Genomic DNA, 14,910 nt, shown 5'->3' on the forward strand with positions numbered 1-14,910 from the left:
TTTAAGGCTTTGTGTTGTATGCATTTCAACTCTGTCATACTACAGAAGGATGAAATAGAAAGATTATGTCAGCTGGAAACAATAATCCCCATTGGTGTTTTAGCTTCTTTAAAATTATTCCCCCTAAAGCATCCAAACTCATTGCATTCAACATTATAAAACACACCTTGAGTTCTTCCTTGAAACAAATTAAAACAGTATTTCAAAGTTTTTGCTTATCGGAAGTGTAAACTACCCTGCGAGTGAGTGTTTTTTAAATCTTTTTTCTTTCTTTATTTAATTTGCGTTTTAACAGGGCACAACTTTTTACAGTCACTATTCCTTTAGTGGATAACATACCCTCAATGGCTTTATGTGTTTATGGGTCTGCATGCTCTTGGAACTACAAAGCATTATGGTCTAGCAGGTTACAGTACGTGGGCCATGGGAGTTTTAGAACTGAGAAATAGTTCAACAACCTAATTTCAATCAAAACAGTATAAAAAATAAACTATCCAATCCTCACCTCTTTGGATTCCAACAAATTTTAAATATAGACAGTAGTTAAAATCACAAAAGTATTTAAAAATTTATATTTTATGATTTTGGAATCATCTAGTAATAAAAAAAGCAGGAGCAAATTAAACTCAAATAGGAGCGGTGCTGCTGTCCAGAACTTCTTTATTAGAACATTTGTTTGATACCTCAGTAGCTAAGCTGCCTTTGCACCTGGCTGGCATGAAACAGTGGCTCAACAGTAAACAGCAGTTGCACTATCAGCAGCAAGTTTTTCCCCTTGAAACTTGTCACGAACAAAGCAAGAAAAAAGATAGGGAGGGTAAACCCTGCCAAAAATATTTAAATACTGCACTGCATCATAAACAGCAAGGTTTCTTTATTTACTTTCCTCAGAACCTTTTTCCCCTCATTTTTGATAGTTGCAGATTGATGTAGTAACTGTCTTTTAGAAAATGCTGAATGCATGGTTAAGAGACCAGGTAGCCTTAAAAATCCGAACACGAATGACACAGATGAATGCTCTTGGTATATCCTTCAAGGACTTCTTTCATGACTTCTTCTTTTGTCTAAGGGTAGCTCCAGCATTAGAGTGCCTGCAGCGGAAGTTAAGTATCTAGCAGTGTTCCAAGTATTCAATCACCCTAGAGATAGATTTCTGGCCTGTTGTTCCAACAGCACACTGGAAATGCAATAGAAAACACAAGTAACAAACAAGCATTTGTAGCACCTCCTTCAAATATCTGAGAGCTATTCTATTCTTAGAATTTTGCTATTTACAATTATGCATCAGTAAAAGCAACTAGATTCAGGCAGGCAATTCAGAAATATCTTCCTGGCCAATCACAATATAATGACAGACAAAATTATACCAGACAAATGGCCTTTCAGTATTAAAAAACAGAATATCGTCCTGTGCTCTTATGAAGACAAACTGAAAAAAAGGTAATGATACTTCTAAAAAGGCATGAAATATTAACAGAAAACAAAACTACAAAAATATCTACAAAAATAAATTTGAAATATGCATTACTTACAGTAAGGTTCATAAAACTGAGAAATTTTTTGAGCATTTCAGTCATTATCGAGAAGTCCCCTTCAGGTAAGTACTCCCTCACAGTAGTCACATTGATCTAAGAAATAAAACAATGTTATCTTATTTGGGAAACATTTTTCTGACACAGAACTATAATGAGCTGCATGTGAGATGCTCTAAGACAAGTATATTCACAGGATAAAGATGGCTTCTGCTGCCATCTTTATGATTTAAGTTTCTTTTAAGCAATACTCATATCTTCACTGTGTTTCAGTTTTTAGAAAACAATTGTTTAAATAATTTTTTATTATTGGTTTGTTGAAGTCTTTAAAAAAAAGAAAAAAAGAAAAAAACCCCAGACTATCAGACGTTCTTAGGACCTACAAGATTATCAAGCCACCAGATCACTCCCTGATAGGGAGAGGCTCTCCCTTGACAACTGTGAAGGGCTGAAAATTACTGATCTCATTGTCAGTCTCACTCAGAACACTAAAACTGTTATGGACACTGATCAGTCCAAGGACACATAACAGCACCTTAAAGGCCATTTCTGCACCATGGTAAATTCAGACAAGCCTGAAGGCAGGTCTGAACTCATTTGCATGTGAACACATTTTTGACAGGAGACTTTACTGAGTTCTCAGTCATTGGAGTTCCATATTTTTAACTTCTGCTTTCTATTACATATTTCCAATCCGACACAATTATTTTTATAATAGGGACACATACACAAGTTCATCTGATTTCAATGGAAGAAAAAACTAAAGCAGACTGATAAAGAATAAATAAGTCTGATGCTAACTTGCTGACTAAAACTACTGAGAAGGAACAGGTTTAGCCAATTTTCCTCTGCCCTTCCAAAGCAAATTCTTTTGCTGGCTACAAGGAAGGGGAGAGAAGTAAAAGAGGTCAAATACTCAATTCCAACTGTTTTTGATAAACACAGTGATGTTCAAAAAATTTGCTTTGCCTGGAGTAACTCTGGCAACCCTTCCCAAAGCCGTATACACCAGTGTAGCTTCACCAACCTATTGCTCACACTGAAGCCCAATTTAATAAACCCCTTTCCATACAGCAAATTATCACTTCATTAAACATTATACTGGACTTGAGATCAACTTATTCCCTTACTGGACTCTCCTGGCAGAGACAGCCTAGAAGCAATGCTGTGTATGAGGCCACAATGCAGTCTTCCATGTGCTTCCCAGCATGCTGAAGAGCTGTAAAAGAGACAACAGTCTATTGTATTCTCTAAGCAGCTGGTATCTTTTACTGCTGCAAATACAATCCCTCATTATCACTTTCCAGAATGCTTTTTCCTCAAACAAAACGAGCTTTTGGACTGAGATTTCAGAGATCAGGAAACACCACACTTACTGACTCAGCAGCATATTCTTGACAAGAAAAATGGTCTTCATTTAGTTTCAACTCATTCTGCTGCACAGTATTTTGTCATTTGCCATTTCAATGTGCAAACTGTATGCTGAACACCCCTAACTACCAATCCAAATGTTTCATGTGATATTATATGCCTCTAAAACTTCCTCCAAAGTAGTTTATTACATTTTCTGGTGACGACTCAGCATTTTGGGAAAAACTACAAATAACTGCAGACACTACTTGATAGAGCTACAAAAAGGAGCAAGGATATAAAGCAAGCTTGGAGAAGGTAATATACCACAACTATTAACATAAGATGAAAACACTATTACAAGTCATACACTGCATCTACTATTACAAGATGAAACAAGAAAGAATGACGTTTCAAATCCATTTTCCAGAGACAAACTATCTAACAGGTCAGAGATACTCAAACTCCTGGAACAAACTACCAAAGATGCAGCACCATCAATGCACTACACAGGCACTTTAGACACCACTGATGAAGGGAGAAAAGACAGACACAAAGCAGATGGGGACAGAAGAGGCAAATATGAAGAGGAGGGGAAAAACACCAACTCTTAAAGCAGCTTGAAACAAGAACCCTGGAAAACAAAATTAAGGCAGGTAACTTTCAAGGACTGTTCCAGAGGAATGAGGTCACAGCCTAAAAGCCATCCTTTCCAGAATATTTTGTACATACAGTGTCCCAAAAAGGTCTGGGGTTTTTTTTTTCTGTTTCTTTTGGGCTCGCTTTTCTTTTTTTGTTTTGTTTTTTTTTTAAAGAAACAGATAATAGTTAAAGAAGCATTACAGCTTCTACTCCTCATGCTTCAGATCTGAATGGCTCCAACTTTTGCAGCAGTTTCATCTGGGATACACTGAGGAAATCTCAGCCCTAGAGACTGGATGTAGAGAGGAAGCAGAGGACAAGGAGGGATTTTATGTGATCACACTCTTCTTTGTCTTTTCCGAGCTCATCACAGCAAGACCACGTACCTTTATTAAGATCAAGTTCTTCATCATCTTCTTCCTTCTTATCCTTCTCCTCAGTACTATCTGACTTCTCTGTGGAGACCCACTGGATCTCCCCACTTGTCTCCTGCCATTCCCCACTCTTATCATGCTGAGCAGTGGGAGCTTCTTTAATCAGCTCGTCCGTCTGGCTCTCGGCCAGCTGTGCCGCTCGCTCACACTCCAGGAACAGCTGATGTGGGGAATTCCAGGAGAATTTCCATTAGAAACTAAACCCCAAACCCCAAACACATTGACTTCATACTTTTATTTCCTGTTCACAATTACCCCTTAATACAATTAGCCTTCAATACTTTTTAACAATAGGCTTTTCTTCCTCAAAGGAAAATATAATCTGGCCCAACATCAGCGCTGTGCTCCACAGCACGATCTCCGTGCCTGGTGCTGAACCGCCTGACAGGCTCCTCTTGGGCATGGTAAAAGTTTAATCACTTTCCTTCAGACATGGCTGGAAGACTAAAAGCCGCCCATAATTTCCTGTCCATTTTTGTTCCCTACCACTTTTCCTTTTCTTTTTATGCTAATTATTCCCTCTTGGCTTTCTTAGAGCAAAACTATGAAGAGTCATTTAAAATGACTTAGCAAAGAATGTGAATGAATCAGGAATCCCACATTAGATACTTATTTCTCGTTAATTATTTCCCATATCATACAACCAGTTTTAAATATTGCTTTGCCAAGCTACATATATTAAGATATTTAATATTATTGTTTTCACTGATTTTTTTTGTCTGCTACTGGACAGTTATTTCACAAAGTTAAATACAACTGCTAAGAGCTTTCAAAAAATTAACTCCACTGAAACAAGACATATGTGATTTCCTTTCAATTTTTTAATTTTAGTTTGCATGGTGAAACTAATTTACCAAAATTATTGGTCGATTTATTTTATTTTAATAATTTTTTTAAATTTCTTAATTTTATTGGTGAATTTCTTTTTTTCTTACAGTCAATTTAAGAATCCTATTTCACAGCCATAATCATTACATCTGTATTTTATTGCTTTTTATAAAGGATGATCTTGTTTTTTAATTTAAAGTTGCAAAGTCCCAAAAACATAGCACTTTAAAAAAAATTATGGAAGCAAAGTATGTAAGAGAAAAGTAGCTTACAGCTGGTTTAAAACAAAAGTCAAAGTAAATGATCCGGGAACAATAAAACTAGAAATAAATGATACAGGAACAAGAGTTTTATTGGATGTCTGTAAAGCACTGTCTTTTACTGGAAGCTGTTTCTGTAATGGACAGCAATGCAGAAGTCAGTGTTGTGAGCAGCAATCTTCCCCTACCTTGCTCCACTCAAAATGCCAAACAGAAAACTGACACATTTTCACTGCTGAGTTCTACCTTCCTCCTGACAGTCTGATAATGAGACATGGGAACTACTGCAGGACAAACACTTCTCACCTGCACTAAAGCCTGAACAGCATCAATCTGTCCAGTTATCTTCAGGCTTTCATCTCCTTCGCCCGTACACAAGGAGTCAAAAGAACATGATGTTTCCATATTGACAAGGCAGTGCCTGTTCCGGGCACTGTACTCCACGAGATTGATCAACAGACCCAATCCCTGCAAAATTGGAGAGTCAAAAAGGATTACACACATTGCTAAAAAGATAATTTAGCAAAAACCCATCTATTTAGATAAACATCTTTGTCTTTATCTTTCTGAGAATACACAACTTATTAAATAGTCTGACAGACATCAGGATTTAAAGAAATACAACAGAGATCCCTGTATAGGAGAACTTTTATGCAGGAATCTCTGTTTTTCCAATTCTGAACAAAACAACATTTTTGGAGCTGAGAATTCCTTTACAGAGTTTAGGGATTCAGGTGTCCAACCCTGAGCTTATGTTCATAAGAGATCCTTCATATACACAATTTCACTGCTACTACTAGGCCACTCTGACCCATTTTATATAAGCTGAGGTAAATCTCACAAAGCTTTTAACTCAAACAATTATATCAACCATATTTCCAAAACTGAAAAGATGTTTGAAAATCATTAATTCACATACTTATTTAGCTAAACCTCTTTGTTCATCAGGCAGTGCACTTTTTCCCTCCACAGGGAAAAAACCCTTAAACCCACCAAATCCTTACAAAAACTTTAAGTACCTCACTTTAGGTATATATATGGTCACTGAAAACTGTAGGGGAAAGTATTCCTTAATGAGGAGCCAGAGCAGCTCAATGCATAAAGAGGCAAATAATTTTCTGTTGATATGAGAAGCACAGGAACTTACCAGCACACGAATATCAAATCTCTGTTCTTGAGGTAGGAACTTGGGAACCTGAAGCACACAATTCATCGCTGTGCCTATCAGACCATCTTGTTCACCTGTTTTTGTACTACCCCATTCTGCAAACAAACAGTTCAGAGGCTCAATAGTGAAAACTATTTACAATAGTTAAAACTATTCACATTTATAAGGGTAAGCAGCCTAATAAAAACCTTTTGGCTCTAATGACAAACCAGCCCCTCTCAGCCCAAGCCCTCATCTCCAATTCCTCACCCAGCTTGCAAAGACAAATTACTGAGGGCTGTAAGCAAACATATACCATGGACAACTGTTTTATAGCACTGGACTTGAAAAACCATCATCAATACAAAAGATATTTACACTAATGGTTTATGTGACCTCAGCACAGAATATGCAAGAACTTTGTTGTCTTACCATTATCATTTGTCAGGTTGAGCAAGACCCCAATGATGGCCCTCATACAGTCTTCCACGGCTTTACCCACGTGGTTAGTTACATTCTGGTGAGGCACAGACTTATTGTCTGGTAAACAGATACTGTCTTCAGCACGATTATATCGCTGGATTAACTCCTCACAATGCTGCAGTGCTCTGCAGGGAGATGGGGCAGAACAAAATTATCTTCACAACATACAGAGCATTCCACCTGTAGACTTGTTTCACAGGGAAAAAAACCTGAAACAGAGCTTTACACAGAATTTTTCTGACACCCAGTCTGTAGAGACAGATAATAAACTTATCACTTGTAGAATCTTTTATAAGTTCAACTGAAAATTGTGTAAACAAAAACCTGGAAATCTTAGGGTGTTATCAGCTTGGTATTTCAAAAGCAAGTTAATTTTCCTTCCCAGCTTCACCACATGATCTTACAAAAGATATCTCCTGTTCCTACAAACCCAGCCTCTCCTATCCTCTGGCACAACATGACTCTGACAGTATTACCAGAATGTTCTCTTGTTCTCTTCTCAGAACTACTTCCATTCAGTAAGAAATGACTTCCCAGCAGTAATATCCTAATCTTGTAACACTAATGGACTACAGGCATGACTTTACTGCATAACATTAGTTTCATGTTAAACCACCACACTGATTTCATTTATGAACAAAACCAGAAATGTCAAAAATATATGCTGGTTTAAGTAACATATTAAACTGTGGTTTGCTTAATTTTAATTTAAAGAAATACTCCAAATATCTAACCTATAACCATGAAATCATGTTTCCAATGAGGTCTGCAGAGTCAAACTTTCAGCTTCATTTGTTCTGTTACGAAGAGCAATACAAGTGGCAGACAGGCTCTGCCAGCCAACTGAGACCTCACCCAGATTGATAAATGGGTTAGAGGTGTTTGTACAAGAATCTCTGCCAGGGAGAAATGCCAAGAACAAGATTTCACTATTTTAATTCTTAGTTACACTGTCAATTCTCCTATGCTCCATTCCAGTAAACACTTAACAAAAGCACAATAAATAAATGTCACTTCACCCTCTTCTGTGCTCCTTCTTAGTAGAGCAGGAGCTGAATCTGCAGTCTGCAGCTTCTACAGACCCAACAGCAGCAGCTCTACGCATAGTGCTCAGTACTGACAGCACTCAGGTAATTGCCCAAATCCCCATCTACATGAACTTTACTCAATGAAAAAGCAACAGTGGAAATTTTGGGGTTATTCATCCCTAGAATCCTCTGGCATAAAGCATTTCCTTTTTTACCCTATCATGTGAGGTAATTTGCAAAACTGGGGCTTTTGGGGACTTTTTTCTTCAACTTACTTAGCTGAGGAGACTATGAGCTGAGAGTCTTTGTATGCTATCAGATAGCTCTGATTTTCTGGATTATGCACAGTTACCTAAAGAGAGAAGGAGAAAGTAGTATTAAAAACAAGAGAGTTTTTTCCTCTGCAAGAGAAGCATTCCCTTTTACTACTACTATACTTTATTCAGTTCCACATTTCTTGGCTATTATCCAGTGTAAACTTTCACTTCTCATTTCTCAGTATTTCCTTGGAGTTTTCATCTCTAAATAACTGTGGCACTGAAGATAAAACCATCTTCCCTGATAAAGTACAGAAACCATGCAGCAGAATGTTTTGCCACAGCAGAACCCTGAATCCACACTTGGGACTACAGTATCCAGGCATGTATAGAGAACACAATCATATATGTGGCACTTTAAGGACTTGACATCAAATCCACTTCTGAGAGCTTATTATGCATCCAACCATACCACACAAGGTTTTCCTTGATTCCCTTGACTGAAATTTGGAATCAATTTTCAGAAGCAACAGAAGTTCTTTTCTTGGACTTGCATGATTTGGCATGTTTTGAATTTTGTCACCTCTCCCAAGTTTCTAGGGATCTTACTACATCACAAACACCCCTAAGTCCAAATTTGAATTTTCTAACACTAGACAAAGCTTTTCTACTCTTGCTTGGCAATTCCATTTATTGAATATAAGAGCAGAAAATTACTCTGAAATTTTTTTTCTCACTGCTGAGAAGAAAGGTAAAGAGAATTTTTAAAACACCCTTCAAGAATTGTTATTATTTCTCAGTTTTTAACTTGCATTTACACTATCTTTAAGTCTGTCCTTCTATTTTAGTGAAGAAAACAAGTAACCACTGTAAGTATTTGCCCTCTAATTTGGGTTTAAGTTGTTGAGCAAGAGTCATTGACCTGTACTCTGATCCCAAATGTTTGCTGATGTGTGGAGATGTGTTGCTAGAACATAACAAGGCTCTTCTGCTTTCTTGGGGTATCACAACAGAAACAGGGTAACACCAGCAACAAACACCAAACTCAGCTGAAGGCATTACAGAGAAACACACACACACACCATTCCTGTCAAGTAAACTCTACAAAACTACCACGTATTTTGATTTTCTCACAAGTTCTCAAAGAAATATTTATCTGCATCTGCATTTACACACTCAACTGATGACAAGACTCATTTGCCCTTCAGGACAATTTTCTCTTTCAGCACTTGCCCAGCTGATGGCTGAAAGTAGCAACTCTTAACACTGATTTATTGCCTCTAAGAAAATTCCACTTCTATAATGTTCAGTTATTACCAGACACACACTGGAGAGTCAAAACTCATGCCTCGGAAACAACATCCATCAACAGCAGTTTTTTACAGAAAGTTAAGAAAAAGTATCATGTTATATTTAGTTATTTTTAACAAAAATAATCTTGGAATGCAATACACACATACAGAATAGCAAACTAAATTTTCAAACATTACAGAAACTGATAAGCATCACAAAGTTAGTACAGTCTATAAAAAATTTAAAAATCAACTTTATAGAGCTATAACGTGACTATACACTGAAAAAATGTAAACCAGAACTGCTTAAGAAGCAGCTCTCAGAAATGCAAAGGATCTGCTCATACTCACACTTTCCAAGACCCGTAAACATCTCTCTGCACCCCATAAGGAAGCAACCAACTTCTCTTCATTTTCATCACTGCTTAGGTGATCCACACATTCTTTAACTAAACACAAAAAGAAGTTGTTTTCCTCCATGAGTAAGAGGTCTCCAAAAGCCAGGTGTACAAACTAAGCAGCTACTCAAGAGTTATCAACTTTGTTTTACACTTGGCGCACCTCTAATGGCAGGAAATAATCATGAAGACGTGATCAGCACTCCAAAACTTTTCATTTCTCCAAGCAATTGAAATAAACAAACCTTACAACATTGCCTTTACAAGTTTTAGATTGTTGTTATAAATTACCTAACCATATATATTATTTTCTCCTGTTAATAAGTGTCCAGCACATGACTATGTTCCTTAACTCTAAGGGAGTCTTTTAGAAGACGAATGAGACAGGACAAGCACACATTTCCCAGACTTTACAAGTCTGAAACAAAAACTTGAAACTGTGTTCAAATTGAATACTTCCATCTCTCCAGTGCTTTCTTTGTTCTCCCACTGCTTATTCAAGACCAAGCTTTATTCAGGTCAAGAACTCATTTAGAACTGTCCCTTTTCTTAGCTAGGAGATTCTGATCAAAACCACACTAACTGAGGCATATCTTTGAACCCTCCCCGCACCGAATTTCTTCTTGAAGGGTTTACTTCCTTTGGTATATTTAGTTTAAAATATCTGGTCTGAAAATAATTCTAGAAGACTATAAAGGAGATTCAACTAGAGAATAAGGGTGCTGTACAGAGATATGTAACAGCACTCTGTCCAAGCTTAAGCCATTTTTATTCTCATACATTGTTATGCAACACTGTACACATTCTGTTTAACATGAAAACTACTTTAAATCTCACCTGAAACAGATTAAGATCACTAATATTTCTCAGTTACTTGACATTGAATTGCGTATTTTATTTTTAACACTGCTAAGAAAAATACATAACATTTCTATTTTTAACCACAGGAAATGAACATTACAAAAAGCAAACATTTTATTACAATCCAGTATATTTTCACGCTGTCAAAGCAGTATCCCCACTATACCTTTATCTACAATATGATCCAGACCACCCAGAAGTCGCAGTTCTTCTTTAAACCAGTCCCCAGCTCGCTTTGAGGTGAGAGACAGTAACGTCTCCATTGCCAAATGCCCAGTCTGAAAGAGAGAGGTTCTGGAGTTCGTGAAATCATCAAATGCAGCTGCAGCCAATATACCAAGCCACACAAACACACGTCACAGGAAAGCAACAAAAACGAAAGTACAGACTCTAGAAGCACCACCAGAGGGAGCAGGAACAGACTGGAAAATATGCATATCTTAAAAAAATGACAGTACTGATAAAAAAGATACTTTGCATTTTCAAATTTTCTTTATTTTATTAATAGCTTAGAAAACCCAAGCAGACTCCTGTTATCTGTTTCTCTTGTTATCAAAATAAAAAGTGGAGGAAGTAAGTGGACAAATCAGCCAGGCAGTAAAAAAAAAAATCTAGAAAATCCCCAGTGAACACAGCTTATCAATCTCAGATACATGGGCTTTGCTGCTCACAGATCACATTTGCTTGCAATGTAGCTATCCTGTGGTTTTAATTTTAAACCTACAGAAAAAAGCAATTAAACTGAACAACTGCACTAAACCTTATTCTATTTAATGATATACTTTTTCTGGAAAAAAGGAGGAACACATATATAAATTCAGCAACAGTAAAGGTAAGTTCACTCCCTGCAAATGGAAGTAGAACAGTACTCAACAGGCTTGAGCACACACTCCATTGTCTAAGTATGAACCCTCCCCCCCCACTCCCCAGCATCTCCAGCTGCTTTCCTCACTTTCAAAATACTTGATTTCCAAGGAGGAAAAGAAAGTTGAAGATCAGATAAAGAAGAGTTAACACCCAAAGTTGTTTCTGGGTTGCAGGAGCAAGCCCTGCAGCACACTGTCACTATGAGCATAACAGTAACAGCATTCCTCCAGGGCAAATGGAAGAATCCTTGGGTCAGCAAAGGGTTGTGAGGATCAAGAGAACACAAGTAGCAGCAAATCTACAGTAGGTCAGTTAACTTCCTAAATACCTACACCACAAAAGCTCAAAGGCCACACAATATTTAAAACACAGTGATTAGCTTTCGGTCATAGGGCAATGGGACTTGAAATAACCCTAAAAGAATATAATCTGATATTTGTACACCCTTAATAAGGACACAAATTTTCTCCTTTTATAAATAAAAGCAAGGAAAGCTTGTAACCCTTTTGCTTTAGACTAAAATAATCCATTACATTCAAATTTTTGTCAATTACTACAAAATTTTAACGCCAAAGGCCCAAAACATGGTTGCCTTAACATTTCAGCTTTATGTAGAGAATGAAAACCAGAATAAGCTCTTTCACCATCTGAAAACAGAAGTTACCCCTGAAGGCTTTTGTTCTGATGCAACAGTGAGGAGGCAGCTGCAAAAGCAGGATCTGCACAGGGCTGTGCTCACTGCCAGGTGAGGGCCATTTGCTGAGGTGAAGTTCAGGTTCTTCAGGTTTATCTTCTTCTAATGCAGCACAGCCAGACTGGAACAAATTCAAGCTCCACACACCTTCTTGGTTTCTGGGTTTACGTTTTTAACATAAATAGCCATCAAAAAACCAGAACCTTTGAATATTTAAAAATTAGTCCAGCCTCATTTCTAGACAGACGCACAATGTTGTCTGTGGAAAGAGCGAGGCAAATTGACCACCTTCTCCTGATCTGTGTAAGATTCGAACAAGCCAAGGTGTGACTGGTTAGGCACAAACTGGAGGTATAAAAACATCTGCTGCAATCCTCTTGTTTCTCACTGGGTATGTCTGAGTCTGAAAAAGCACAGAGCTTTTCTTCACCCCCAGAAGATTTGCAATTTTTTTGCACTTTCTGCCTGTCATTTAGTACAAAACAGAGATTACTTATTGCATCTTATGACAGGGATCTACATGAAAGCAGCTTGATCTTCAACATATGAAGTTCATTATGGTCTCAACTTACCATTGCTACTATTTTAAACTGGAAGAGAACCTAATCATCTCATTTGGCTTGCAAATATTCTCTAAATACTATACAGTCTCTGCTTCTAGATGGTGCAGCTGGGAGGAAACCAGTTTCCATCTGTGAGGTACTACAATATTCAATGCATTTACAGCAACAGCTCGAAATAAATTTAAGAAATAGAGCTGCCTCAGGGAAAGACCCGCAAATAAAGCAGCTGAAACTGATGGCCAAGGATATTAATGCTCTTTACTCATGAACAACTTCCTCACAAGACAGAGACCCTTTTGATATATCCTCTCCTTTTAAAATCCATGTCTAAGAAAAAAACAAGAACAGAATTACAGTTCATAAAAAGGCAACAGGCTAGATCAGATTATGAATACGAGAAAAGCTCAAGCAGGAGACAGTGGTCTTTGTGGCTGGATGCTTTAGCAATGAGGAACCTGCACCAGCTGTTCCATGCTTAATAAAGGGAGCTGTCTCACATTTTATAGTGCAAGAGATATCCTGGCACTGACAAACTCTGCTATGTGAGCTGCCTTCAGTGCCAAAACCACAGTGAAAGAAGACTCTGATTATACCAAATCCTAGCTGATCACCACCTAGAAAATAAATTTCCTTCTGTGGTGGTATTTTCAGACTGTAAACTGGAAGTACAGAATAATCTCATATTCTTTCTTTCTCTGCAGATTTCCAAGGCCAGAAAGTTAATTCAAGCTCCCTACCAGCACCTTTCATATGTTTATATGAAACAAGCCTAAAAATTGCAATTTGTATTCCATTGTCACCACAACCTGGTTACGAAAGTTAACACTGATGTCATGGATATTGTCTTTCTCACCCAAAATTTAGCTCTTGCTAAAGCTACAGAACAGTGGCTCTTCATATCAATTCAGCTCTCTGTTCCATAGCCATTTGGAAGAATTTGGAGAGAAAACACCCCAATGAAACTCTTCCTAAACTGACACAGAAGTCCCAAAAGCTACAGAACAAAGTGCCAGCTCAACAAGGCACATCATCTTTTAGTCTAACTGAATATTGAACACAATCCTGACTGCAGATTACTGCCAGGAGTTGGAGCATTACTTGCACAGACAAAACTCTGAAAAGCTCAATTCATAGGCAATAAATCAGAAGCTTCTCCCATTGAGTATAAGCATTACAGAAAAAATGGTAAAAACCCTAATAAGAATCTTGAAAAGAATGTATTACAGGATGTCAAAAAATTAAGATCATACTAACATTAACTATACTGAAATATGGCAAAAGCAAGACACATTACTTCTTTTTGTCATTTATGGCCACTCATCTAATCAATCTGTCAATCAATTCTTGAAATACACTCTTCTAAAAAACCTTGCAACTTAGCCTTTTTATTTTCTAAGCTAGCTTGATGATAGCATCCAATTTCTTTTTAAACAGAACCTAAACAGAACCAGCTCACTCTGCTACAGATGAAGGTATTTTCATAAAGAACAAGTACATTTGAGAAAGGAAGGAAAAAAATTTATCCACATTCATGGTAAGCAACAGAACTGCCACCACACTTTGGGTAGGGAAAAATCAGCTTCTGCAGGATAGGGTTTTTTTAAAATGTCAAAACCTGCACCACAGTTTTAATTTAGCATACAATACTCTTACTCTCATGCACAAACCCCTGTTTGTGAAAGTACTTCTAAAACTTAGGTAAAGAAACTGAGTCAATCTAAGTGTGGGCTTCAAACACAGTTATTGTTACTTGTTTGCAACTGCTTCCTGTACCTACCCTTAACAGGGGCAAACAGAAACTCAGGTGAAGAACATCCTCACTTTATCCTACTAATAACTTTTGAAAAAGGAAATTTCAAATTTGAAGAAAACACTTGCAGTGAAGTCAGGTATACATAAAAGGTAGATGAAACAGCAGGAATCCTTTGCTGGGGATGTGAAATGAAGGATGATGCTTGCAAGTTCCATTTTATTAAGCATTCCACAACTGTGAAGGCTTTCCAATAAAAGCATGTTACCCACCGTGATGTTTTCGAGATCGAGATGTTTGTTGTGAACAGTCTCACAGAGTCTCCGAATTTTTTCCTTAATTTTATTCATGTCTTTTTCATTCAGCAGCTTGGCAGAGGAAGCATCTTGTTCCAATTCTAGAAGCCGTATCATCAGGTCTAGACTAGCTCTGTCTAAATCCATATTCAAACGATCTCTACTAAGGATGTACATTAGAGCTGCTGTACAAAGGGACAAATTCTTGGGTTGGGAGAGAAAGAAAAA

The 14,910-nt window shown here is 37.4% G+C and overlaps 1 protein-coding gene across 4 annotated transcripts in view; it reads right to left on the minus strand.

The window, feature by feature from the left end:
- Positions 1 to 271: 271 nt before the first annotated feature.
- Positions 272 to 14,910, minus strand: part of WAPL (WAPL cohesin release factor) — a 64,016-nt gene continuing 49,377 nt past the window's right edge. For all 4 annotated transcript variants that reach the window (XM_030950663.1, XM_030950662.1, XM_030950664.1 and 1 more), the window contains exons 9-19: positions 14,659 to 14,886; positions 10,679 to 10,790; positions 9,605 to 9,702; positions 7,980 to 8,056; positions 6,626 to 6,801; positions 6,194 to 6,309; positions 5,353 to 5,514; positions 3,911 to 4,118; positions 2,663 to 2,751; positions 1,533 to 1,628; positions 272 to 1,177 (exon numbers count right to left, since the gene is read on the minus strand). In XM_030950663.1, coding sequence (XP_030806523.1) covers positions 1,112 to 1,177; positions 1,533 to 1,628; positions 2,663 to 2,751; positions 3,911 to 4,118; positions 5,353 to 5,514; positions 6,194 to 6,309; positions 6,626 to 6,801; positions 7,980 to 8,056; positions 9,605 to 9,702; positions 10,679 to 10,790; positions 14,659 to 14,886 — 1,428 coding nt within the window. In that variant the 3' untranslated portion in view covers positions 272 to 1,111. The remainder of the gene's footprint in view (positions 1,178 to 1,532; positions 1,629 to 2,662; positions 2,752 to 3,910; positions 4,119 to 5,352; positions 5,515 to 6,193; positions 6,310 to 6,625; positions 6,802 to 7,979; positions 8,057 to 9,604; positions 9,703 to 10,678; positions 10,791 to 14,658; positions 14,887 to 14,910) is intronic.

The sequence above is a fragment of the Camarhynchus parvulus genome, chromosome 6 (assembly GCF_901933205.1).
Source record: "Camarhynchus parvulus chromosome 6, STF_HiC, whole genome shotgun sequence".
Lineage (NCBI taxonomy): Eukaryota > Metazoa > Chordata > Aves > Passeriformes > Thraupidae > Camarhynchus > Camarhynchus parvulus.